General features: G+C 32.1%; 3 protein-coding genes across 4 annotated transcripts; 1 reads left to right on the forward strand and 2 right to left on the reverse strand.

Annotated features, from left to right (window-relative positions):
• Positions 1-16,179: 16,179 nt before the first annotated feature.
• On the forward strand, positions 16,180-17,977 carry LOC105176872 (2-oxoglutarate-dependent dioxygenase DAO). The gene is made up of 3 exons (XM_011099808.3): positions 16,180-16,581; positions 16,815-17,133; positions 17,542-17,977. Exons 1-3 carry the CDS (start codon positions 16,250-16,252, stop codon positions 17,791-17,793), a joined length of 903 nt encoding a protein of 300 aa, XP_011098110.1. The 5' UTR covers positions 16,180-16,249; the 3' UTR covers positions 17,794-17,977.
• Positions 17,978-19,070: 1,093 nt separating this feature from the next.
• Positions 19,071-21,770, reverse strand: LOC105176871 (2-oxoglutarate-dependent dioxygenase DAO). Of its 2 annotated transcripts, XR_002288272.2 has the most exons (4): positions 21,172-21,770; positions 19,809-20,127; positions 19,502-19,701; positions 19,275-19,413 (listed from the first exon to the last, which is right to left on the reverse strand). XR_002288272.2 is itself a non-coding variant. In XM_011099807.3 (3 exons), exons 1-3 carry the CDS (start codon positions 21,513-21,515, stop codon positions 19,165-19,167), a joined length of 912 nt encoding a protein of 303 aa, XP_011098109.1. In that variant the 5' UTR covers positions 21,516-21,764; the 3' UTR covers positions 19,071-19,164. The 2 variants fall into 2 exon arrangements, 1 of the variants encoding a protein (XP_011098109.1); XM_011099807.3 differs by lacking the exon at positions 19,502-19,701 and having other exon boundaries at positions 19,071-19,413; positions 21,172-21,764.
• Positions 21,771-23,044: 1,274 nt separating this feature from the next.
• Positions 23,045-25,439, reverse strand: LOC105176870 (uncharacterized). The gene is made up of 2 exons (XM_011099806.3): positions 25,067-25,439; positions 23,045-23,956 (listed from the first exon to the last, which is right to left on the reverse strand). The coding sequence occupies exons 1-2, from the start codon at positions 25,324-25,326 to the stop codon at positions 23,539-23,541; spliced, it is 678 nt and encodes a 225-aa protein (XP_011098108.1). The 5' UTR covers positions 25,327-25,439; the 3' UTR covers positions 23,045-23,538.
• Positions 25,440-26,299: the final 860 nt, after the last annotated feature.

Genomic DNA, 26,299 nt, shown 5'->3' on the forward strand with positions numbered 1-26,299 from the left:
TTCTTGTCTCTACATGCTTCCTTGCTAATATTTGTCCCAGTTTACGGCGAAGATTCTTGCTAATTAACAACTCTGATACACCAGAACACTACTACAGTAGTACAGTTACACAACAGCGAAGAAGAGAGACAACACCAGTGAAGTCAACAACCACAACATAGTGACAGCACGGTACAGTGGAAACTAATTGTTGGGTTTAATGTAATTTATTCTTATGTGAAATTATAAATGAATAAATTATCTTCATATGAAGAAAAAAATAGTAATTTATCTCTTATATTTTTTAAAATAAAGCAACTTATCTTTTTGTCTAAGAAGATAAAATTGTTTTATTTAGGATAATATATTGAAGTTCTATTTTAGTCTTTCAACTTTTAAAATATTAAGAGTTTCGGTCCTTAGGCCTAATAAATGACTATTTTGCTCTTTTAAAGAACACATATAGTTTAACTATCTTTTCTCTATGCTGATGATAAGACCCAACATGCTTTCCAAATAAAAATTAAACCTCTAAAAATTCATACATTTCTTTGATTGTCTTATTCCCAAGTATTCGAAATCCTCAGCATTACCGAATAGTGTGGTTGGAGAAAGTCCGTGAAATCGAGGACTTGGAATACCCCAGGAACAAGGTGGTCAAAGATGGGTATCACTAGAAAAATTATAACTACGGTTAATTGTCATGGCTAATAACAAATTAGTAGCCGTAGCAAATAGTTATTGACCACGGCCATGCAACGGTTGTTGGCTTTGATTTTTGCAAAAGTGGCTAAAATATTTGTCATGTCTAAAAATCATAATAAATATTTTGACCATGGCTCTTAGTCGTGGCAAATAACTCTTCTCATGGTGGAAAAGCTAGTTTTTTACATCACTTTTCTTTAACAGTAATTAATAGAAGCCATTTACTATGGTTTTTAACCATAACCATTAATATTGTACCCAATAGTAATTTTTTTTTCTAGTGTATGAATTTATGGAGACTTAATTTTATTTTTGAGAATGTTGGGCCCAACATTGGCATGAGAAAAGAATAGTTGAACTATATATTTTCTTTGAAAGGCCAAAATGGTCATTAATTACTCTAAGGATCGAAACTGTTAATATTCTAAAAGTTGAAGGACTAAACTAGAATTTCAATATATTAAGGGATTGAAATTAGTGGCAATATATGAGGACTAAAATTATGATTATCCCGCTTCATTTTAAAAAATACAGGGGATAAATTGCTACATTTCAAAAAATATAAGAAGGTAAATTACTATTTTTTTTTTCATATGGGTTTAATTTGCTCATATTCATTATCACAAAGGGTTACTAGTATTTTTCCTACTAATTATTTATTGTCATTATATATGTTTCACTAATTATATTTAGTGACAACCTTATACATAGTTTTTTCCATTATAAATTCTTACTTATGACAAAAATCACAAAAGAAATGCCACTCTTAGAACTATAAATTTCATTATTGTGACAAAATAAATTTTTTTATCACTATATATATAATTAGTGACTAAAAAAGTGCCATTTGACTTTTGAATAATGCTAATCTTTTTTTCTTTTTTCTTTTTTCTTTTTCCTTGTAGTGTGTAGGAGTGATTCATAAATTTTACGTGACGGAAGACGATGGCATTTTTTTGGTTTAAATTGCAATAAAAAGTTAAAAATAGTGTATAATAATTAGGGGTGACAAATGAATCGAGGTGATTCGATTTGAAGCTCGATATCCTCACCCTAGTAGTTGTCATCATCAGACTCGTCACTTGAGGCCAAGTCATTTGCTAGAGGTTGGGAATGCTTGAATATTTTCCATATTTTTAAAATTACATAGAAATTACAAATTATATAGACAAATTAATGATATATGCATAAAATTACAGAAAAAATAAAAAACATCATCAATATATATTGCAGGAAATTACAGTTTTTGATTTTTTTTTAAATTTAATAAATTACAGAAAAATCTATAAAAATAAAAAAATAATATTCAAAGCAGTTTTTAAGAATTTTTATTAATTTTTTTTTATAAATGATCTCAAGAAAAAAAACCCCAAACAGTTTAGAACAATTTTTCTATTTTTAATAATTACAGAAAAATAAAAAAAATAGAAAAATAAAAAAGTACCAAATGAGAAGAAGAAACTATTTTTGCTACTAAACGAGTACAGAAGATTATAAGCAATACGCGATGTGTTTCATAATCTGTAATTTTAAATATAAAAAGATTAACATAGCAACAAGATTTTAGTTCACTTGTGACAAATTATGCACATTTTCTCCAAGTCTTCGCCCAACAACATAAGAACCTCAAACTTAAACAACCTCAACAAAAGCCCATATTTCTGAAACAAAAAGCTCAAAATAATAAGTAGAATTTCTGAAAGAAAATAAATCATCTACAATACGACAAACTCAACCCTGTTAAAGAAAAAAAAGAAAATACAAACATGGTTAATGGCCCTTCTACAACAAATGAGAAGAAATAACTAAAACAAAAAATCACCAAAGGCTGGGAAGGGTGGACGAGAATGAAGAGAAGAGAAAGGGGAGAAAAAAGAGAGAAGAGAAAAGAACAAAGAACAGGGGCGGTTTTAGGTGGGGGTGCTGTGAGGAAGAAATGCACTAAGTGTTGAATATGTATTAATGTTTTAGATGGGATACCCCTTCCAAACTCTATTACAAAAAAGGAATTATTGTTATGTCCGTATATTTGCAATATCTCATAAATGTATTTTCCTAGTCGTAAGAAATATATTGATCTTAATATGATCCTCTATTATTATAGTGTATTGTCCAATTGGACCATTCAATTTAAATCAAGTTTAGTCCCAATTTAAATCAGGCCACTCATGCACCTGAGAAGCCCATCTCACGTCCACTGCTCACTCGGTGCATTCTCGGCATACGTCTTCGTCATGCTCGCCTTCTATGCTTGACCCTAGTAGGGCCGCATCATAAGTCCTAAGCTTATTTCATATGCCAACATCTCGCATTGATCTCACACAGTATGCCCAACATGTTTTCTTGTCTTTCGGCGTGGCTTCTCAACTTTCCCACATCACGGCACCGCCACACGACCACTCATTTCCCCCCCATGCACAACTAGAACCTAATAGCGCATGCAACAAGCTAGTTCAAGAGGTATTGGAGTGATTGCCTCGATCACCCATTCAGCCTAGAGGTGTTGCCCCTGATTTTTCGTGGCCCACGGACCTTTCAATCATATGGAACCTCTCGGCATGCTTTTGTGCCAAACACAGACCCATTTGGCCCCAAGGTGCTTGTTCGATTCCCATTCTGTCCAACTTTAAATACTCCTTAGAACTAGTTGCCCCCACATGCCTTCAAAGGACTGCACATTTAGTGACTTGTTGTACAGGGAGGGCCGGTTGGCTCACCATGTATTGCCTCATCAAAATAGGTTTAAAAAAATTTTCCTTATTCCAACAGTAAATATTGAAATGGTCAAAAAGTGTACCTTTTTCACATCTCTCTCATCCTACGTCCAAATCACGTACTGCTTGAATTGTTGTGCAGCAGTAGTCTAGTAGTGCATTCAATTTACTTGTCCACCACTGTACTGGCAGACTCCATACATTATCTTCGTTTCCTACCCAAACAAAACCATCTATCTTTGGAACATGGTGGAGGTGCTCCAAACACTCCATGGATTTTTCCATTGAAATAGTTTCAATGAACTACATCATTAGACTACTCTGCTTCGCGCATGAATCTCCTGCTCGTGTGCATGGTGGCGCCTGATTGTTGCTCTTATATATTTATACCCAAACGTCCATGGGATGACTTCATAATTGGCTAATAGCATCCTTGTACCTCAAGGAAGTTTTCATATAAACAGGATTGCAAACCCAAATCGTAAGAGGCTTTGCTACTTGTTATTTATGCACATGCGTGCATTCCAACATCCCCTTAGAGCCCCCACGTTTTTCTTGAGTCACTGCAGTCACTCTTAACTAAGATGCAGTCAGTGACACTGGGTCAAGACTCACTGATTTAATCATCGGGCATGTATTAAAACCCAACTTAAATCGATCGATCTACGAACCTAGTCAATCCGTACAATCGAACTAGCATAAAAAACATTCTATTTTTTAAAATAGTTCGAACCGTTGGTTGAACCGCCGACCTGGTTACAAATCAAGTGTACCAGCCAGTTCATTAACTTTTATAAAATTTATATAATTTGAAATTGAATCCACAATTCACCCGCCATTTATATATTTTTTTTGCATTAATTTTTCCTCGTCCATTTTTAATATTTATTAAATTTTTAATAATTATAAATTATAAATTCTTGACATTTTCTTCAATTTGATTTGATTTAATTTGAAAACATCCCATTTATTATGTTTGTTTCTAAATAATTTTAGATATTGTTAAATTTATTCTATGCAAAGAAATTGAAAAGTGCAAGAGATTCAGTGCATTTCTTTAAAATTTTGAAAGCTTAAAAAAAAGTAGATACTTTATTATTAATAGTAGTTTCTTTTAAAAGTAAATTGAGAAATCTTTGTATAAAATTAGATATGAAAACTAAGACGAAAATACTTACTGGTAGTTGTTACAAAGATTTGGATTAGATCATATGTTTTCATTGACTGTGTGGTCTAGTTGACCCATAAGCAGTCAGTCCTCGCACATAAATGATGCACAAATTCACAAGAATAAACCTAATCTCGAATTTATCACCAATCATGCGATACAAGGAAGTTGCCAAGGATTGCACACACACTCTTTTATGCAATTCTACGGCCAAGGAATTTAAGGCATTAGAAAGTTGCAGTGGGCATCTCCAGTTGTTGGTCCAATCATATTTAGTTTTAGCAAGGCATCCAATCATTTGCCATCCATCGGCAGTTTTCATAAAGTAGATATGTTTATATCATCTCCTTATAGATTTCCCTGATAACTACTATATGTCACTCAACAACTGAGCATAACTACCACAATCGCTCAACCCTTGTGTGCACTTTTTGTTCCCTTAGGGCTCGTGTACTTTTGTGGTTTGGATAAATGGTTGACAGGATTCAAATGAATTTGTTGTAGGATATTATAAATTAATAAAAATTAGAAGTTGTTTACCTGATTAGATTGAGTGATAGATGAAAAAGTTTTAATAGTAAAAATATTGAACACTGTGGATTTCTACTTGGATTTCTCAATCAGACCACATATGGACTGATTTCATATCAAGCTCAATTAAGGCTTGTCCCGGGCTTGTAGGATTCGAATTGAGCCGATATCATGAAAAGAAAATGGTTTACACAATTGGATAAATACTACAATCCAAACTTATACATAAATGTAAACAGGCCTTTAGTGTGCATGGCCGCCATTTACCAAGTTGTTGCATGCAGGGTGCTGCATGGGAGCACTGGATTGTCTTCCACACTTTGGGGGCTGGTTCCACGCGCAGTATCCAATCTTTACTACACATCCAATGTCGTTGTTGCCCTATCCTGTCACCTCCATTTTTTTATTTTTTTTTAACTTGTCTTCTTTTATCCATCTTTTCTATTTTTCCCTTATCCTTTTCTGGAATCATTCTTTTCTTCTTATTCTAGTCAGACACACTTGTTATTCAAAAATCAACAAAGTGACACACAACAACAATGTTGGATGGCAAATCCTTGATGTTGTGGTGATAATACTCAGTCTAGGCCAAGTTTTCAATCCTGTCAGGAAATTGAAAAACTTATCTTTCTCATACATGTCACACACGTCCAACATCATCAAACTGAATTTTTTCACATAATCCCGCACTGTCCCTAAATACCTCAATTTTCTTGAGGTTTCTCATGCAACCCACAATAAGTTGAAACGTCAAAATTGATCCTTTAATTCTTTTTTTAAGATGTCCCACATCTCAATCCTCTTACAATTAATACTAGCATCATCCGACTATAGTCTGACAGACAAGTATACCACTTTGTAAATATTTTTATATCGCACAAGAAGTTCTTCAACTTTTCGACACTCCGAGCATGGACAAAGGGTTTGGGATGAGGAACCTTAATCTTTGACAATGAGACACAGTTATCATTGCCACAACACAATTCAGCATGCTCAATTCAGTCTTTATGCTCTCCAACTTCAAGTATATCGCGTCTATGAGGATGCCAACATCTTTATAAACTGAAGTAACTCTATCCTAAAAAATTTCCAAAAACTCGTCAATTCTGCAATGTCTAGACCAAATGTTGTATGGTCTTGACTTGCAAAAACTCCGCCACCTAAAGGGGATATACGGGCTTTCCAAGGAATCCTGTGACCCTTTGCATCTGCATCTCAAGTTCAGTCAACAAAATTTGGTCTGTCATAGCCATAAACTCATAGAATTAGGTTCAACCTGGTTATCAAACGAATTGTCATAGAGGTTTGCACTGGATCAAAATTTATCACTCGTTGTCCAGCCTTGTTCCCCCACAACCAATCAACCGTCGCACACTCTCAAACCTCATATTGATATATGTTTTTTTTATTGTTTTTTTGCAAGCCAACAACACATACATGCACATATTATCATAAGAATATAAACAATGCACATATAGATTTAACTTGCATTGATCACCAAGTATGTAAAACAAGGAACTTGCCCAAGACTTGCACACACACTCTTGTGCAACTCAGAGGCCATAAACAAATTTATGGTGTTACAAAACTGCGATGGAGATCCCTTAACTGCTAGGTCAATCATGTTCAAAATCTTCCAACAAGAGGTTCCAATCATCTGCCATGTGTCGACGATTGTCATAAAGTAGACAGGTTTAACCGATTCCCCATGCTAGGGCCTACCACAAGAAACTGCCTAATAACCGCTATACCACTCAACTGTGTGCACCCACATATCATCTGTGCATTAGGTGCTGCCTACATGCCAGCATGCTGCCTTTCGTCATGTAGTGCCTATGGACGCGACACCACTCATTTCTGTAGGTGGGTGTTGTTGGCATGCACAACACATCATCAACGGCATATTATTAGGCCTACGCCCACAATCATTCATATTAAGGGTGTCAATGGGTAGGATAAGACCCTACCCAAACCCATAGACTAATTCAAAAATTAATACCCAGACCCAATGAATATTATTATATTCAGGCCAGATCCAAACCCACTGAAAAAATATAAATTAGGTATGGTTTGGGTTCTACCATTCAATATCCATGGGTTTATATAATCAATTTGGATCCAAAAAACATATATAATTTTTTCAATTCAATTGAATTATTATTTAATCAATCTATATTCAAGTGAACAAATTTAAAAAACTTAAGGCTCCATAATATCATTTATCGTGTAATTCTTTAACTATGTACATTTTTTTATAATATATAATTAAATAATTAATTATATAAATATATAATCATGCTCGGCATATTTTTTAATATCTTGATAGGCGTTATTGTGTGTTTGAAGACTTAAAGTGATAAAATTAAATTTAAATATTTTATAATATTAACTTCAATTGCTATTAAATACGTACATTAATATCTTTATAACATTATTTTGTAAATGGTATGATAAATAATATAATACTTAAGAAAATCTATCGAAAACGAATTATTTGTGAAATAGTCTCAATAATTCTGAATTTATTAATAAATTATGAATAAAAATAAAAAGAAAAAGAAAAGGAATTATATTTAATTTGTATGCTTTGCAGAAAAATTGGATAAAAAAAAACTTAAGTCTTGAGAATGTTGAGTTGAGTTCAATAAATTAGATAGAATTTGGATATAAATTAATTCATTTAGACCTTCTTCGAATTTGGGCCTAAACGAGGTAAGATCCTACCCTTTTGCACCCATAGCCATGCACCATCAGAAAACATGACCAAGGCACCGACTCATTGCCGTCGGCACCCCCACATGGCCACCCATCACAATAACCAACAGACTGATTGCCTCAAACCGTCCACATATAAACGTGGGGCCGCATGCATCTAACGATGGGCTTCCAGTAGCCGCGCTTCAAGTGGTTGGCCGCCAGCCTACCTAATAAAATATGGTACGCTATTATATTATTTAATGGTTTCACTTTCCGTCTTCAAGTCTTGGTCGCCCGCTGCGGCTACCTGTCCAGTTCCTTCAATTGAAAGCTTAGGAAATGTTTTCCATACACTCAATTCAATTGACTTCAAACATTCACTTATCTCAAAATCACTTTCTGATTACACCTCTAACTTAACTTTTCTTGGCAAAATAAATTATCTTTGCTATATATATACTATAGTCTATAAATATCCATACGTATGTAAAATAATATTCAGACTTTAAATACATGAATGTAAATATAATAAAATTAGCATTTTTTAGGAAAAAAATTAAATAATTAAACACGTATATATTACGATAATGATCAAATTCGTAAAAACAATTACAAATATGGCTGAAATTTGGCATGTGCTCCTTATGTGAGTCCTAAATTTCGATCGGATTACAATTTTTTATGGATTTTATTCTTAACGTGTGTTTAGTAAATACTTTTCAGAGCTGGCCTCCCCTTACATTTCACTCTTTGCCTTTTAAAGAGACTGGGGAGGCATGTTCAACGAGAGAGCATCTGCTGCTGTTGCAAGAGAATCTTAACTCTAACAATTTGAAGAAAAACCATCGGGTAATTGTTAAAAAAGTGTAGAGGAAAAACAATCAGAAAAAGAAAAAATGTAAGTTTCGGTGTGAGATGTGTCTTGTAGGAGTCTATCCATCAAGAATAATTGTATATTTTATTGTATTTTTTATAATTGTACAGAAAAACATATGCTATTATATTTGTATACTTAATTGTAATTTTTTAAATTAATATAATTTTAATATTATGATTTTTTGGACTTTAATATGTTGTTAAAAATTAATTTTATATAATTAATTTATAAAAAATTTAATTAAATAAAATTTAAAAAATAAAAAATAAAAAATTATCAAGTCGTGATTGGAAACCACGACTTGATGTCATGGTTTCCAATCATGACTCCATGTCGTGGTTTGAAACCACAACTGTGGTTTCAAACTACGACATGGTCAGTTTTTTTAACAAAAATAATTTTTTAAATTCGAGTCGCGGTTAGAATTATACTATTTAAATAAATTATATTAATATAATTTATTTATTTATTATTAATATAAATTAGATTGAAAATGAGCATATTACTCCCTATGGAAAAAATATAGCAATTTACTCCCCTATTCTTTCAAAAATGAAGCAATTTACCTTCTTATATAGGGGGGGCAAATCACTTCATTTTAATAAACATAGGGAGGTAAATTGTTGTATTTTAAAAAACACAGGAAAGTAACTCGCTATTTGATTTTTCATAAAGGGTAATTCCCTCATTCATGATATCACAAGGGTTGTTTGCATTTTTCCCTAAACTCTTTCGTAAGTACTTATAAGCTCTCAAATAATATCTTTTCTCATATCAGCTCATAATAAGCTTAACCAAACACCCTCTCTTAATTCTTTTCAGTTCAAGTACTCAGGTCTGAATAAAAATGAACGTTAGTTCTTGATTTCCAAGGCAGACATAAGCATGTATCATGCTTGTCCTAAACAGTATATTCCCAACTGGGGAAGTTTTGCTTCTGGAATAACTGAAAATTTCTCAAAACGTTCCCACCACGTTCTGCCGGCCCAGTAAAGCTTGTTATCATAGTTTACAACCTGCCACCTTTGAAAATATTCCTCAGGGTTTATGGGAAGAGAAGTCAGCAATTAGCTACGTTTTCTTGACTAGATTGTAGGATTTCACACCTGAAGATACGTCAAGTGGTCGTCCACACTGCTTTACAATTAATTAAGAAAGTGCAATCACAAAATCAAAATAAACATTTATGTTTATACAGCAATACAAGAAATTTAATATTTAATCATATTTAATTAATTATCATGGTTAAAAACAAATAATTATAGTAGGCAGTTATTTATCACGTTCACGAATCGATTGCTCTCTGTGGTTTTTGCAAGGATGGCAGAAACAGCTTTCATGACAAAAATATTTACTATGACTCATAGTCATGGAAAATATAGTTTTATGATGGATAATATAAATTTTTACATCGATTTTTGTTTAACCATGATTAATAAAAATTATTTACCACAATTTTATTCGATAACTAATAAAATTGTAATCGATTATAAACTTTCTTCTAGGCAGATTTGATCCAATAGGTCATGAGCTGCAACCATGATTTAAGAAGGAAAAAATTTAAAAACAGTATTGTAGTATATATGTGTTGGGATGTGGAATTTGATCTAATATTACATTCAAACAAACGACGGCATTACAACTCTCTGCATTTGGGGGGGGGGGGGGGGGGTTGGGGTAATATTGTAAATTTACAATATTTTATACTATCTAGTATAAAAAATTGATGGATGTAGAAATCGATTTTGATCGATCGTGGACGTAGAAGAATTTTTTTTAAATCATATAAATATTGTCCCTTACAACTTTTTTTTTTATATATATATTTTTCAGCACAAGTTCACAATTTGACTCAAATCAACTCCTAATAAAACGTTCTTTGTATTTTAAATGTTTAGAAATTGCATTAAGTGATGGATCAAACATTTCTTTGGAGATTTTAGTGAAATTATTGGACTTAAACTTCAATAACTTGGATGTTCCTTATATTTGTGAACTTATAAGCTCTTTTAAATATTTTATAAAAGAAAATTACAAGAACAAAATTAAAACACTATATATATATATATATATAGATGCCTGTAAACTCTTTCAAGAAAACTAAAGAGTTTATAACTATTTTTTAAGAGTTTAATGAACTCATTTAATTTTAATCATATCCATTATAAAATATTTATTAAAGTAAATTATATTTGCATCTCTTGATATTAAATTTAATTACCCAAAAACTTCCACATCCTTTATAAAATTATAAGTACATTATTAAGGTTGTAGTTATAATTACAAGTACAACTCTTATTCAACGATGAAACTTTACACACACTCCCTGAAAAACATTGCACTAACACCTCATCAAGATGTATCTGTAATTTTGTAAAAGGCGGGGGCATGTTTATGTAATTAGATCTAAAATCAGGAAGTTTCGGTGTTACTTACTCTTATTATTAATTTTTGGATAAATAACAATGAACTCTCATGAGATTTAACATAATTACGAATATTCCCTCATTGTTTATAAAATTACTGACATCTGTTTAATATTTGATGAAATTATGTAATTTTAAATGGAGACCCAGAATTGTCAACTTTATTTTAGCTGTATTGTTTTTAAATAAAAATTTATAAAAAATTCGAACAAGATAGACAAAAATTTTTTAAAATTATAACAAAAGGTTTGTCTAGACGGTCCATAAAAATTTAAAACAAATAAAAAACTAAGTAATTTATAATTCACAGTCCACAAGAATATTTTACTCAATTCAATACAAAATAATGGATGAAAATCTGACAAGAACTAACGAATTGAGCTAGTCAATGGACGACCGTTGAAATCTATAAAATATTAGAAAAGCTCTAAGACGCTATTTTACTGAAAACACTTCAACAGTTCATTCTTAAAATTTTTTTATAATATTTCTATAATTTAAATGAGGGGTCTAGATTTGAATTTGTATTATATATTAATATATTAATTTAAAAAAATATAATATATTTTTAATATATTATATTAAAAAGGGAGTGCCAACCACGGTGGGGGCCTGGAGGAGGGCCGGCGATGGGATTCCGCGAATGGGGAGGGAGAGCAAAGACGGGGACAGGAGTTGGGGAAGGGGGGGTAGGTGGCGTCTGGTCCACGTTGTGAAAGGGGAGAATGGGTAGTGGCGATTGGCGCGAGTTGGGAAAGGCGGAAGGTTGGCGGCGACTGAGTGGAAGTGGGGAAGGGGGAGGAGGGTGACGAAGGGTGGGACGGGACGTGGAAGGGCGTGGTGGCACGGAGCTGGGAGGCAGCAACGACAGTGGGGCGGTGGGGTGGGGGTTTGGTTTCTTCTTTTTCTTCTTCAATTAATAAAAGTTTATATTATAAAAAATATTATATATTATATATAAAATAATAAGAATTATTATTATATTATCATTAAATATTAATATATTATATAAATATATCATACATTTATTCTTTAAAAAATAATTTGATATTTATTTTTTTATAAAAAAATAATTTACAAATATTTCATATCATATGGAGAGGGTTTGCATTTCCCCCTATAAATTGAATATGGTAGACCAACTTTGCTTTTTGCCATGTGGTATTAATTAGCTGCAAATTAAGATAGTTTGAAATACTAATCAATTTCAAACTCTGTTTGGTTTCATTTTTGGGATGTCCAAAATACATTTAATGTTTGTCTTTTTTTTTTTACATTTATTTATGTGAATTTTTAATTTTGAACTTTTTATATATAATATATATAAACATACACATATATAAATATAATATAAAATAGACATAATTTGATAATAAATAGTGATTTTTGTCTCTAAAAATACAACATTAAATATACAACACCTATTAATATATATATATATATATATATAAAACAGATATGATTTGAAAAAAAAACAATAACTTCTATCTACCAAAACACAACTTTAAACATATAAACTTATTTAAAATTATTTTGAATTATCTTTAAAAATAAATTCAAACATACACAATTTTCAATACATACTTTTTTATCTTTATTTTTCTCTTTTTATCTCCACAAAATAAAATAAAACACCCAAAAAAAAATAAATCCAAACACTATATTTACCTTTTGTAGTTCTTACGGATTGAAAGAGAAGTTCAGATCCACCGCTATAAGAATAATAATTTGAGATTTCTTGATCCAAGGTGAGAATCAAAAATTGTTAAAAGTAATTAATGCATTAAAGGATTAAACGTGTTACCATTTTAAAAATAAAGGATGAACATTTAGACTTTTGATCCTATTGTTCATGTAATTTTCATTTTTATCCTATAACTTTGAAAAAAAAACAGTAATTTTGGTCCCATGCACTTAACAGTCATGTGGCATTTTCTACTGAAAATCTAACGAAAATGTGGCATGGGACAAAAAATGCATACTTTGAAAGTTATGGAGCTAAAAATGAGAATTCCGTAACCGGTGAAACCAGAAGTAAAAAGAACCTAAATTACGAAACAAAAACTATTAGAATAATAATTTGGAATTTCTTGATCCAAGAAGAACTAAAAATGAAGTATATAATTAATACTTGTTACCATCTTGAAATATGGGATGAGGATTTGTTACTCAACATTAGGTGCCTATAAAAGATTCCAAACTGCTTTTACAAAAGAAAGGCATGTTGAGATTAAGTACTATGGAAATAACTTCATAAGTACTTATTAGATTTAATTATGAAAATAAACTAAATAATTATATAAGATTCAAACCCATAGCTACGATACGTGAAACGAACAAATACTCCCTATAAATAAAGAATTAGCAAATTATCTCTCTGTGTTTCAAAAAATAAAGTAAATTAGCCCTTTATCATGGTTTAGATAAGGGGATAATTTGCTTCATTTTTCAAAACATGGATGGTAATTTGATGATGTGTTTTTACAGGGGGTATTTGCTCATTTCACATATCAAATGAGGGTAAATTGTATTTTTTTCCCTTTCTAATAATTTAAATTTTTAAATGAGATAGTTATTGCCAACGAGGCCTAATTCAGTTGACGAAATTCAAATTGAATTGAAATTTGTGGTTGAAAAAAGAAAAAGAAAATAATATCTGCCCTTGAAAATTAACAATGGGCATGACTCCATCTAGAAGGCAGTTTCCTTATGTTGACCATAAAGGTTGCAAAACTTTATTAAATTACATAATACCTCCCTCTAATTAATTATTTCTAGAATGTTAGGTGGTAGTAGCTATATACCACATATATTTCAATCTTATCAAAGCTCAAAAAGCTTCTGTATCATCATACTAATTAAGAAGAAAATGTAAGGATTTACACTAAACAAAAAATTATTCCTTATGTAAATTATAAAATATTACAGCTAAAAATTCATAACAATTTGATATTATTTATTTTGTCATACAAAATCAATACGAAAATTTTAAGTTTTTAACCAGATTTAATTGATATTCATGATTTTAGTCATGACCAGAACATTTTCCATAATTATTAATTATTGCTAATATTTTAATATTGCCTGCAAAAACAATGGCTAATAGTTATTATTTATAAGTATTCGTCAAGAATTTTTATTTGTAAGTATGGTAATTCACTATGATAAAGATCATATTTCATTGTAGTGTTATGTACATAATTGGGTTTAAATTAATTTACTTTTGGTTCAGTAATTTTGATTTTTTGAAATTTTTATCCTTTATCTTTTTAGGATTTCAGAATGATCCTGTAACTTTATGATATTTCGTGATTTTGGTGTTTTCGATGCTGGATTCTACACCAAAAAGACCAAAATTACAACAAATAAAAAAAAAATGTAGGACTAGTTTACATCCTTAAACAGATAAAAGATAAAATATTAAAATATCAAAATGTCAAGATTACATAACTAAAAATATATTTAAGATACATAAATCGTACACGCATGTTGAATTTTCGGACCAAAATATTCTTTGAGCTATTTCTATTTAAAAAGCTAATTTACTTATCGACTTAATTAATCATATGGTATTGAATTTATATTTTTATTAATTATAATAGTTACTGTGGCGAATACTAATTAACTCAACTGGACAACAACTATTAATTAGTGTTGTTTCCGCAAATGGAACCGAGACATTCGCTATAGCAAAAAACTTCTGAAAATGATTTGGTCATGCCATTAGTTGTGATCAAAACTTGAATTTTAGGATAAATTTTATTTGATCATAGTAATTAATCTTGATTAACTATAATCAAATTTTAAATTTTTGTATTAATTTTATTATTGTTCTTGTAAATGAGACTAAAATAAATATTGATTAACTTTGATTAAATTTAAATTTTTATCTTAATTTTCTTTTAATATAATAAATAATGTTGATTTGTCATGATCTTGTAAATCGCAGTGATTATTAGTACAGCCAATATTACTTTTTCTTTTTTAAGTGAACTACGGATTTATTTCCTTTGCATTTTGTATTTCAATTAATAAATGTATGCGACTGCCTACTGACATCACCGTTAGTAAATGGAAGCTATTTTGCTCGTCATCCTATAAATTCAAACGAAATGTAACTTTTCTTGACATTACAATAAAATTGAATTTTCGTTACATTATAATTGATCACGATTTAAAAATTATAATAAATTAATATTATTAATTATAATTAAAATAAAAACTTAAAATTTTTTACAACGTTTAATCAATATCCGCCATGATTTTTTAGCCATGGCCAAAATATTTGACATGGTTTTGGTAATATTTTGGCCACACTTACAAAAACAACGACTATAATCGTTCCAAATTCATAGTTGATTTGAATTTATCATGATTTTCTTCTTCTGACTATGATAATAAATCACAGCTTAAAATTATATTTTTTCTATTGTGACTATTACCATTACACTTTCATTTCACAATTAATTATTTATACTAATATAAAAGAAAACTTATTTTTGGTACCAATTTTTGAATACTAAATTTACCTTTTAATTAATTTTATTCCTTAAAACTTTTTTGTCACAATAATGATTTTAGTATCCTTTCAACAATATCAATTTTTTTCTCTCTCACCCCACTGCTTAATATTTCTCTCTCACATCTCCATGTGTTTTTTCCTAACAATCTTTCATATTTTCAATAAATCATAATCAATTATTTTTTCTTTCTCATCTTATTCCACGTTTTTTCTTTTCACACATTTTTTTTTTCCTCCAAAACTCACATGAGGTTTGTATCTTTTAATAATTTCGTTTTCCTCTCCATTTCATGGTGTAAATTTTTTATATACTTTTAAAGACCTCGTGTGCCACAACAACGTGTGGTTAAAGAACATGTCTGTGTCCGCCAAATTTAATTTTGACAAAAATAGTTTTGGTGACCTACGACTGCGATGGATTACACACACATAGAATCTGGAATATGACATCCTAACAGTGAGAACATGAGCAGCAATTAATCACGACAGCTTAGTCAAACAGTTGATGACGTCATGAATGTTGTAATCCGAGCTCCTAAATTCCACTATAAAATCAGCGGCTCGCACCAGCAAACAAATGCACCGAGTTGGAGAATTCAAAATTCAGGTAAGAGAGAAGCAGCAGAAGAAATGGGGAAGAGATCAGTTCCAGTTATAGACATGCAGGATGTCTCCGGTCTGGCGGAGAAGATAGTGAGAGCCTGTGAAGAGTGGGGGTGCTTCAGGCTGGTTAATCATGGGGTTCCCATGGAGCTCATGGCGGAAATGAAGGGCGCGACGAGGTCGCTGATGGATCTTCCCATGGAAACAAAGCTGAAGAATTCTCATCCTGAGCCTGGAAAAGGCTACACGCCGCCCAACATGGCCAGTCCCTATTTTGAGGGCCTGAGTGTGTATGATATGACCTCTCCTGGTGCTTTTGATCATTTCTGCTCTCAGATTGATGCATCTCCTCACCAAAGGTAAGTTCCATTATTGATTGGGGGAGAACTCTGGATGAGATTTTCTGTTGCAAATGCATATTTCATTTAGGAAAATTCGTATTTTTAATCCTGTAATTGAAGTATTTTATTAACTTTATATGAGTTATGAGCGTCACGATCTTGTCATAGAAAGTGCGGATCACTAGATAGAGGAGTCCTTGCAGGTCAGATGTTCTATTGCAAATGTTTCATGAGCATGAATTATTTTGCAGGGAGGTGTTGGAAAAGTATGGTTTTGCTCTTCATGATCTTGCACAGCTCCTGGGAAGTAAGTTGATGGAGGGATTGGGGTTGAGTGGTGAGCTTTTCAAGGGATGGCCATGCCAGCTGAAGATGAACAAATACAATTACAGTCCTGAAACTGTGGGATTGACTGGGGCAGTAATGCACTCAGACCCTGGATTTCTGACCATTTTGCAGGATGATGAGATTGTGAATGGTCTTGAGGCAGTGGATACGATCACTGGCGAGCTGGTTCCAGTTGATCCTATTCCGGGAACTCTTGTTGTTAATGTTGGCGACGTGGCCACGGTACGTGTTATTTTGTTAAACGACCACCTGAAAAATCATTTAAGATTTAATTTTATATATTAACATGACCTCATCAACTGCAAAACTTGCATGTTAAATCTTTCTTTTAGGTAAAAATTGCAATTAGTCTTTCGACTTAGGGAGAGTGACATATTTGATCTTATATGAATTGATTTTTGGCACTTCGATAGTTTTAGATTTTTAAATTGTATGTGGTGAAGTTACACCTTTCTCTTACAAATTACTGACAGTTAAATTTGAATTGAAGATCTCTTATTTGACTTGACTTTAAAACCATTTTAAACCACCACCTCATCTAAAACTTAATCGATCAGATAAGGAGAATGATTTAATATTTTAACTAAAAATTCGAAAATATAAATCAGAAGACGTTGGATTTAATTATAGGTATGGAGCAATGGAAGGTTTTGCAACGTGAAGCATCGAGTTCAATGCTACGAGCCAACAATTCGTACTTCCATTGCACTCTTCGTATTGGGGCCTAAAGATGAGAAAGTGGAAGCGCCGCCGCAGCTGGTGGATTCCGACCACCCTCGCCGATACATTCCTTTCGACTTCGAAGATTACAGGAAGCTACGAACTAAGACGAATTCACCAACTGGAGGAGCCCTCAAATACTTTCTCACCCAAAGTTCGTGAAAATTAAGAAGAAATAAAGAGAGTGGAAATGGGCATTTTTAAATAACATTTCCGGTTAATTAATTACTGTTACGTTATTTATCTTTGATTTATGAAATTCCCATATTGTCATTATGAGCAGATGTTGTATTGGACTGAAGTTACAACTATTTTTGTATTTATTGTCAAATAATTTTTTTGTTCAGGATCTACATTTTCTAGTATGATTATATAATGACTGAATTTTATAAAAGAGAAATATTTGAAAAAATAATATTTATACTATTATACAAGAAAATTTTTTTATGTATCAATTTTTGGATAATCCAAGTATTCCATTTAATTTCAAAGAAAAATTTGGTCCGAGACTCAAAGCAGTAATTTTAATAATTTCACAATTATATATATATTTTTTCTCTCAACCAATTACTTTACCTTTCTGTCTCCTCCTTACTTCTCCATATTCTTTTCTTATCACGAACTTGACACTTTTGTATTTTTAATAAACTCATAATTATAATTTATTAATTTTTTCTCTCTCACCTCACTTTATGTTTTTTTCTTCTCACGGGCTTCTTTGTTCCTCATTCCTTCACATCATGATTGTTTTTTTTCACAATTTTTTTTTTCTCTCTTTAGCTCATAGTCATAGTTCTTTTTTGTATGCCTGCGGGGACTGCATATGACGATGACTAGACACTACAAAAAAATATAATTCTTCTCTACACACTAATAGAAATCATATGTCACGCGGATCCCCTCAATTTTTTGAGTATTTTTTACTCCAAATAAGGGACTTTTTTGTCCTTTCTTAGGTACAACGTTTTGACCTCACTGCTTGCAAATCATTCTCCTAACCATAATTAATTAACATATATAGTGATTTTAATTTTATTTTTTATCATAATAATTAATCATAACAAAGCCCCATATTTCTTCTGGCGTGCTGAAAAAAGGACTTCGATGATATTTAGGACGACTGAAACTCCAAAAAGGTTATTGTTCTTCTGCTGCCGTACAGTATAATTTTTTAAAAGTTATTGCAAAAAAGTCTAAAACCAAGTGCTGGATATTCAGTTGGGATGTATTGTTTTGTGCGCATAATGTAACAGAACTTCATTATTGAATTCTTTGACATCCCTTACTGGAACCTTTGTGCATGGAGTCTGTGAAAAGAGGCATTGACTCAATGTGCAGATAATTTGTTATTTTAAATTCTATTATATTTTTTTATTTTATTTAATATATATAAATATATTTGAATTAGATGATATAATTTTATGTACGTGATCTGTATATTAAATGAAATAAAAACATTATAGAACTTAAAATAGAAAATTCACTCCACACCTTCATATCATTTCAAAGAGCTAACAATTATCTTTCAATGAGCTAGGTCGATCTGCGCAACAGAGCCAAAGCTTCACCAGCCCGTAATCCGGTGGAGAGCCTGAGCTTTCTGTAATCTTCATATGTAAAAGGGACAAAAAGGCGCGGTTGCTCCATATCCACTAGCTCCGGAGGCGCTTCTATTGCCGCCTCCTTTGGTCCCAAAACAAAAAAAGCTATTGAAATTCTTATGGCTGCTTCTTTGCATTGTACTCGGTGCCTTACGTTGCAAAATTTTCCATTGCTCCACACCTGTACCGAGTAATTGAAATGTCAACGCAAATATCATACTTCAAAACTTGTATTTGTGTCATGGCATGATAGACGCAGAGCGGCAAACCATTATCAGTCTCATCATAGACATCGATGAGACTGTATTTGGGAATTGGAGGAAGTGTTACGGATTTGAATTCGTTGTGTCTGAATCCATCAATCCAAATACTACCGACGTTCTCATTCTCCAGTAAGAAAAGGTAAGCATATTCTGGCCTGGTATGCTATACTTCGGAGGGCAAGTGAGAGTAGGTTTCGGCTTAGCAACTACTTGAGAATGGAGGTGTTGTTAGGGGCAATCAGAGTCTGATGCATGCACAAAACAAAGAGCCTCTGAGACCAAAAATGAAGGTATAAAAGAAAACGTCACTGACCTTTGCAACATCTCCGAAATTCACAAGAATTGATCCTGGCAAGGGATCAACAGAAACGAATTCTCCAGATTTCTCATCCATTACCTCCAGGCCACCGACACAATCATCGTCCTGTAGTAGGGTTAAAAATCCTGAGTCCGTGTGAATTTGAACTCCAGACGACCCTATACTTTCGGGAGTGAAGTTATACTTGTTTATTCTGAATTGGCAAGGCCATTCTTTGAACAAATCCATATCCAGCCCCATACTCTGGCACAACTTCCGACCTATGTCCATGGCCAGATTGTAGACGGCTTCAGAATACTTAACAATGGTCTCCCTTCAAGAGAAAAGAGTTTGATTTCAAAACCAATGCCTCATTTGAATATTTTCAGGGATAAGCAGTTAACCTCAAGAATAAGCTCGACACATGCACGAGCAATAGCAGCCTTAAATTGGCACCTCTAATCTGATTTTGGTTCCACAGTTTACTGCTAATATAATGACTACAACACACATTCCAATTAACAAATATCTTTTCACATTTGATCTATTCTCCTTTACACCAACTATTCTTCAAAAATAAATTCATATTTTCACACCAAATCTAACAATTTCACCCCTTTAAGAGAGCGGAGAAAATTGGCTTTTCGTGTTTCGTATAACCAGCAAGCACTGTTAGTCCTAGATTAGGCCATCTTGCAAAATAAAGACTTGTCAAGTGAACCGAGCTATTCAAATATCGCTGCGAACCCACTCAAGATTAACTCAAGAATACTCAAACCAAAAGAATTGAACAATTCTTGGAGCTTGTCAACTGCATGGCCACAGATTGACATGTAACTCACACTATTTGTTGTTAAGAATCAAGATTTGATCCTTCAATATGATTGCAAGATCACAATAATGTCTAGATTGATGATTGTGAAAACCTATATTTGATTTAGTTCCTCCATTTTTCATTCTCCACATGTGTAATTCACCTATATTTTGTAAATGAACGTCGTAATCTCAAACTAACAGAGAATAACATGATTTAACCCTTTACATTTGTCTAAATGTGAGCCATATGAGCAGTAATTCTTTGTTCCCTTCTCCTCTCTTCACCTATCTAAAATTTTGACACTCATACCATACAAATAACATAACTATTTGAATCGACTCAAGAATTTCTTGCCTGAAATTGTTCATAAACCATAGTGATTATAAATGCCCACAAGAATTTCAACCCAAACCAAACAAACAAGAACACAGTACGAATTCAGAATCCTCCAACTTGTTAACGGATTAGTGACATAATCAAACACAAAACAAACGAAAAACCATCGACTCAAAAAATTCCAGCTCTTTCGTTAGAGAGAGAGAAAGAGGCAGAAGAAGGCACCTTTGCGAGGGAGAGGCTTCTAGCTGGGAACAAAACTCATGAACAGCTTCTGGCGATCCCATATAATAAAGACCCAATCCTTCGTAAAGAGGATTGGAATTGCTGGGCGCCACATATCCACTGCCGGCGATCACATCTCTGTTTCTCTGTTTGATTTCCATGGGAAGATCCAAAAGGGTTCTCACAGTAGCTTTCATTTCCGCCATTAAAGCCGCAGGGATGGAATGATTGATCAGCCTGAAGCATCCCCACTTCACGGACGTTTGTATCAGTTTCTGGGACTGAGATGGAAAATCTTGGAAATCAATTGTTGGAATACTGGCAGTAGGAGTAGTAGCAGACATTTTGATTTGAAGTCCAATTTTTTCCAATCTATTCTGAATCAAATTAGGCGTTAATAACTAGAGAGCACAGATAACTTTCTTTCTAAAAATAATATTATCAACCGAGATGATTGGCCTTCTGTCTTTGGTTCAGGCAACCATTCCTTTGAATTTTAGTACGCTGTTTGACATATGTCAGATTTGATTCGTTTGCTGTCGGCTACTCCCTACCTTTGAATCCGACAGAGAGTTAACACTCGAGTTTTTCTTCAAACTGGCTAGAGTCAGCCTTTTCTGACTGCATAATTATATAGGATAATTATATTTATATTCTCTCTTAAAATATAAAATTATATTTTTTTAAAAAAAATTAAAAATTATATTTACACTATTTTTGAAAATTATTATTTATATTTGATATTTTTTATTAGGACTTGAAACAAAAATATCGACATTAGAAAAAAAAATTGCATAAATTATCGATTTTACCTTTTATTTGATATTTCATGTAATAATTTGTACTTATAAAGGAAAAAATATAATGGTGTTAAACAAGAACCCCAGTAAAAAGTTTAATCCACAAACTGAGGGTAATGAAAAAAAAAATGAAAAATTACAGTGTTTGGTTTAGTTTTTTGAGGGTTTTGTTTTGTATTTTGAAGATACAGAGAGAAAAATAGAGATAAATACGTATGTGTTGGAAATTCGATATATGTTTAAATTTATTTTTAAAGATAATTTAAAATTCTTTAAAATAAATAGTGTATATTTGTTGTCAGAATTTGAGAGATATAAGTCACCGTTAATTGTCAAAGCATGTCTCTTATATATATTTATATATATGTGTGTATATATATATAATTTTTTTTGTTAATTATTTATGTAAGAAAAAAAATATTTTTAATTTAAATAATAATTATATATTTAATAAATAATTAAATGCACTATAATAATGGGTTAACAATATTTTTGTCAGATGTTGTATTTGAAATGATAAATTTAAATAGATTATACAAATAATAAGATACTTGAATTAATTTTGTAGTAGTGGTATATTATTTTGTAGTTCTAAAATTTCATAATTATTCCATTCAAGTAGAAATTTTTTTAGTACAAAATATTTAAATAGTTAAAAGTAAATAAATTTGCATTTAAATTTAGTCTATAATTATTTTTACGCACTCACGCTTTGAATGAATTAAAAAGCATTATATTTTGTTTATTTTGAATTATATTTTTTTCGGAAACTACATATCAAATAGTTATAAATGTTCGAGCGACTTATTTTTATACAATCTCAAATACGGTCCAATATCAGTATACGTATGGAACCATTAAATCGTACAAAAATCATTTCTTTTTTATTATTATGTTCTGTTTTAATTTCTGTAAATGTTATGAAAGATAATGAAAATCTATTTTAATAAAGATCGACGAACGCCAATTCAATTAGCTTTCCTGACACCTATTCTAACATCTTTTATAATTTAATAAAAGTTTGTAAAGACTAAAACATCATATATATATATATATATATATATATGCAATAGTAAAAGAAGTATATGGACTAAAATTACCATCAATAATTTTAAAAATTCTAAAGGGGCATTTTCTTCGATCAAATGGCATGACATTCCGTTCAAATTGATCAAAGGTACAAGCTATTTTACATCTATCTTTTTGATCCATTTGGTTTTGCCAGAATCCACATTTCATGTCAAACTTAGATAAGAGTTTGGCAGCATAAAGTCTACAACACATACCACCACAGCCTCGTTACAAAAAGTCGATTCGATTCCCTCCAAGGAGCTCCTATCGCAGAAAATCCAACACATAGAAACAGTAATGACTGTGCAGGGAAAATAGGCCAAAGTATCTGCTTATGACTTTCAAATAACAGCCAGATAATGTTCATACTAAATACCTGGTATTCTTTCAGGGAGAACTTTTAGGCAAATAATATGTTGATATTTCATATCTAAACTCAGGTCATCCGATCGTTTGGAGTGTGCAGTAGACACCAGACTCTTTTTCAATTTGCAACTTACTCCCAATCAAACGTCAACCAAATTTCATTCACTCTGTTCCGGAACTCAAATGGAGAATTATACTGCGCAACAATGTAATCTGTTGCACTGTCCCCAGCATGGCTCTTGTCTATTGCATCAGACCAAACAGTTCCAGCAACGCTAGCATACAATGCAGCAGCTTCCTCTCCAACCTCCTCGTCAGCCACAAATCCACCAAATTGTCGTACAGCTACATAGGTTACTCCCCATTTTTGCAGATGGAGGCCTTTAGCAGAAGGTGGATTTTGTTGGTTCTCTTTAGGAACATAGAAACTCACAACGAAGGACGAAGCACAAAATGGTCCATCACTGGGTTTCACTTCAGTAATCACTGGACCCGTCATTTCTATTTTCTGTTGGTTATCGTTCTTGCCCTGAATGTAGTCAAATAACCTAGAAAGGTGACAAAAACAAACATCAATCATTAGCCAGCATGTTTCTCCACAATATCACTGAATAAATTCTATAAACGTTCCAGGCTAGAATACAAACGATAGAAAAGGTTAATTTGAAAAATTACAATAACAAATGTTCAGACAAATCGAGTTCACATAAAGGCTGGACAAACCCTTTTGATATATTGTTCTGATGCTTAGAATTAGACCTGCAAAATTTGATGCATGACAAGAAGAAGTGAAGCATTTCTAGTTCTAATTTCAGGCATGAACACTTATCAGATATTGCTCAAGTGCATCAAATAAATTGTAATCTGGAGATAAATTTATAAGCATACACAGCTTCCATGATAAAAAGTTCCAACTATTGTTAACAATAGAAATGTATTCATTAACCCAACACTGCAGTTATGCTAAATGCCTTTGCTCCTGGCCATGATAAGTTTTGGTTCAACAGCAATGCTTTGTTTCATCAAGAAGAATCGAAGTTGCCTTAGGAAAGACTTGAGTAAATTCTTTGTACAAAAAACCCAGTCATGATTATCCGAAAACAAGCATGACAAGAACAATCCATTATTAACATGCTTTCTTTTTTCCCTCTTAGTTATCATTCAAATGTGCAGTGAACATTCAGCTCACATAGCCACTACAAGAATCAGGAAATCAAGCTACTTCATCAGTAACTTTTATTACTCATTATCACTACTTGCAAATTTCTGATTACAATTAGTTGCATACTTTCCAATTTCAGCCTCCCGGCCACTATTGTCCCCTTCAAATGATGCAGCAAAATATATTTCATCTTTCCACTATTAAAAGAAGATTTCTGCTAATCAACTAGAATTTCTCAGTTTCAAACAAGGCCTGGAAAACTAAGATATACGTCGTTATCTCACACTCAGTAAGCATCTGTTTTTATTGGAACCTTCCAGGATTGATTTTCTTTGATTACGTCTTCTCTTGTATATGTAATACAACCAGTATCTTCTCCGATAAGGGCAATTCTTCATCATATACTCACAAAAACCGCAGAAAATAAATTCAAAATCCCAAATGGCTAACGAGCAAACAGAAGCATTGAACCAAAACAGAGCGTAATAGAACTTACTGGAGGAACCCTGTTCTGGTGGCTGAAACAAATGAAACATCATCGATAGGCTTGGTTGACATCCACATGCTGGAATTGTAACGCCGAATTTCAAAGCCATTCCCGTTGTGAACCACGTCGAAGGTGGGGCACTCGATACGGTTACATGTGGGCGGGAATACGCCGACAGGTCCAGCCTCATTCCCCGCCCAGAGGTTCAAATTTGAGGTCGAGAGAAGATTCAGAAGGAAAGAGAGCTTGAAGAGATCTAAAGCAGCCATTTTTCGCAGGGGATTTGGAGACTTAGGAGTGAAGTGTTTGTTGATATGAAATCACTTCATGACATCCACAAGTGTTTAGAAGCATTTGCTGTGAAATTTATTATCTTACATTTTTCAGAATCTTTGAGGTTATTTCATTTGATTGAATGGCACAAACGTTGACACGTAAGTGGTTTTCAAGGGTTTCCTCTATGGATGAGGATGAAAAAGATGTATCTATCATATTATAAAAAGAAAAGCGCTTTTACATTTATAAATAGCGATTAATAATTAAATAAGTTAGTTATATTATTAGTTGAAGGATATTTTTAGTTTTATAAAAGTTTGGTGTAACGGTGTCATTAATTGTCGTTTGTAAATGTAGAAGCTTTTTATTTTTTATATAACTAGCTGCTGTGGCACGTTGTATCTGCATGCATATAATAAATAAATTTTCATACTTTAAAATATATTATAAATGAGTGCAAAATATATAAATAAATACATTATATTAAAAATACAAACGAGAAGAAAACTAATTTATTAGTTAAAGTATAATTCAAAAATTTGATTAAGTTGGTTATCTTATTAGTTGAAAGGCATTTTTTACTTTATAAAAAATTGATGCGGTGGTGTTATTAACCGCCATTTGTGAATATGGAGCCCATTTTCTTTTTATATTAGTATCTATATAGATTATAGGGTGATAATTACAGTTTTGATCCTCATATATTGTCACTAATTCATTTTCAATTCCTAAACATATTGAAGTTCTATTTTAGTCCTTCAACTTTTAAAATATTAACATGGTGTTTGGATTTGTGTTTGAGGTTTTATTTTGGGGTTTTGGAGATAGAGAGAGAGAAAAATAGAGATTAATAAGTGTGTCTTAGAGATAGATAATATGTTTGGATTTGTGTTTTGAGGTAATTTATGTATTTTAAAATAAGTGGTGTAGATTTGATGATGGAATTTGTGAGACAAAAATCACTGT

The sequence above is a fragment of the Sesamum indicum genome, linkage group LG13 (assembly GCF_026168435.1).
Source record: "Sesamum indicum cultivar Baizhima isolate 11 linkage group LG13, ASM2616843v1, whole genome shotgun sequence".
NCBI lineage: Eukaryota > Viridiplantae > Streptophyta > Magnoliopsida > Lamiales > Pedaliaceae > Sesamum > Sesamum indicum.

What these genes read in the sequence shown, in the direction of transcription:
- LOC105176872 (XM_011099808.3), top strand. Translation starts at nt 16,250, where the DNA reads ATGGGGAAGAGATCAGTTCCAGTTATAGACATGCAGGATGTCTCCGGT. An exon ending in GATGCATCTCCTCACCAAAG is followed by an intron (nt 16,582 to 16,814) that starts GTAAGTTCCATT and finishes ATTATTTTGCAG; the next exon opens with GGAGGTGTTGGAAAAGTATG. An exon ending in ATGTTGGCGACGTGGCCACG is followed by an intron (nt 17,134 to 17,541) that starts GTACGTGTTATT and finishes ATTTAATTATAG; the next exon opens with GTATGGAGCAATGGAAGGTT.
- LOC105176871 (XM_011099807.3), bottom strand. Translation starts at nt 21,515, where the DNA reads ATGTCTGCTACTACTCCTACTGCCAGTATTCCAACAATTGATTTCCAA. An exon ending in GAAGCCTCTCCCTCGCAAAG is followed by an intron (nt 20,128 to 21,171) that starts GTGCCTTCTTCT and finishes TTTCTCTTGAAG; the next exon opens with GGAGACCATTGTTAAGTATT. An exon ending in ATTTCGGAGATGTTGCAAAG is followed by an intron (nt 19,414 to 19,808) that starts GTCAGTGACGTT and finishes TACTCGGTACAG; the next exon opens with GTGTGGAGCAATGGAAAATT.
- LOC105176870 (XM_011099806.3), bottom strand. Translation starts at nt 25,326, where the DNA reads ATGGCTGCTTTAGATCTCTTCAAGCTCTCTTTCCTTCTGAATCTTCTC. An exon ending in ACCAGAACAGGGTTCCTCCA is followed by an intron (nt 23,957 to 25,066) that starts GTAAGTTCTATT and finishes TCACCTTTCTAG; the next exon opens with GTTATTTGACTACATTCAGG.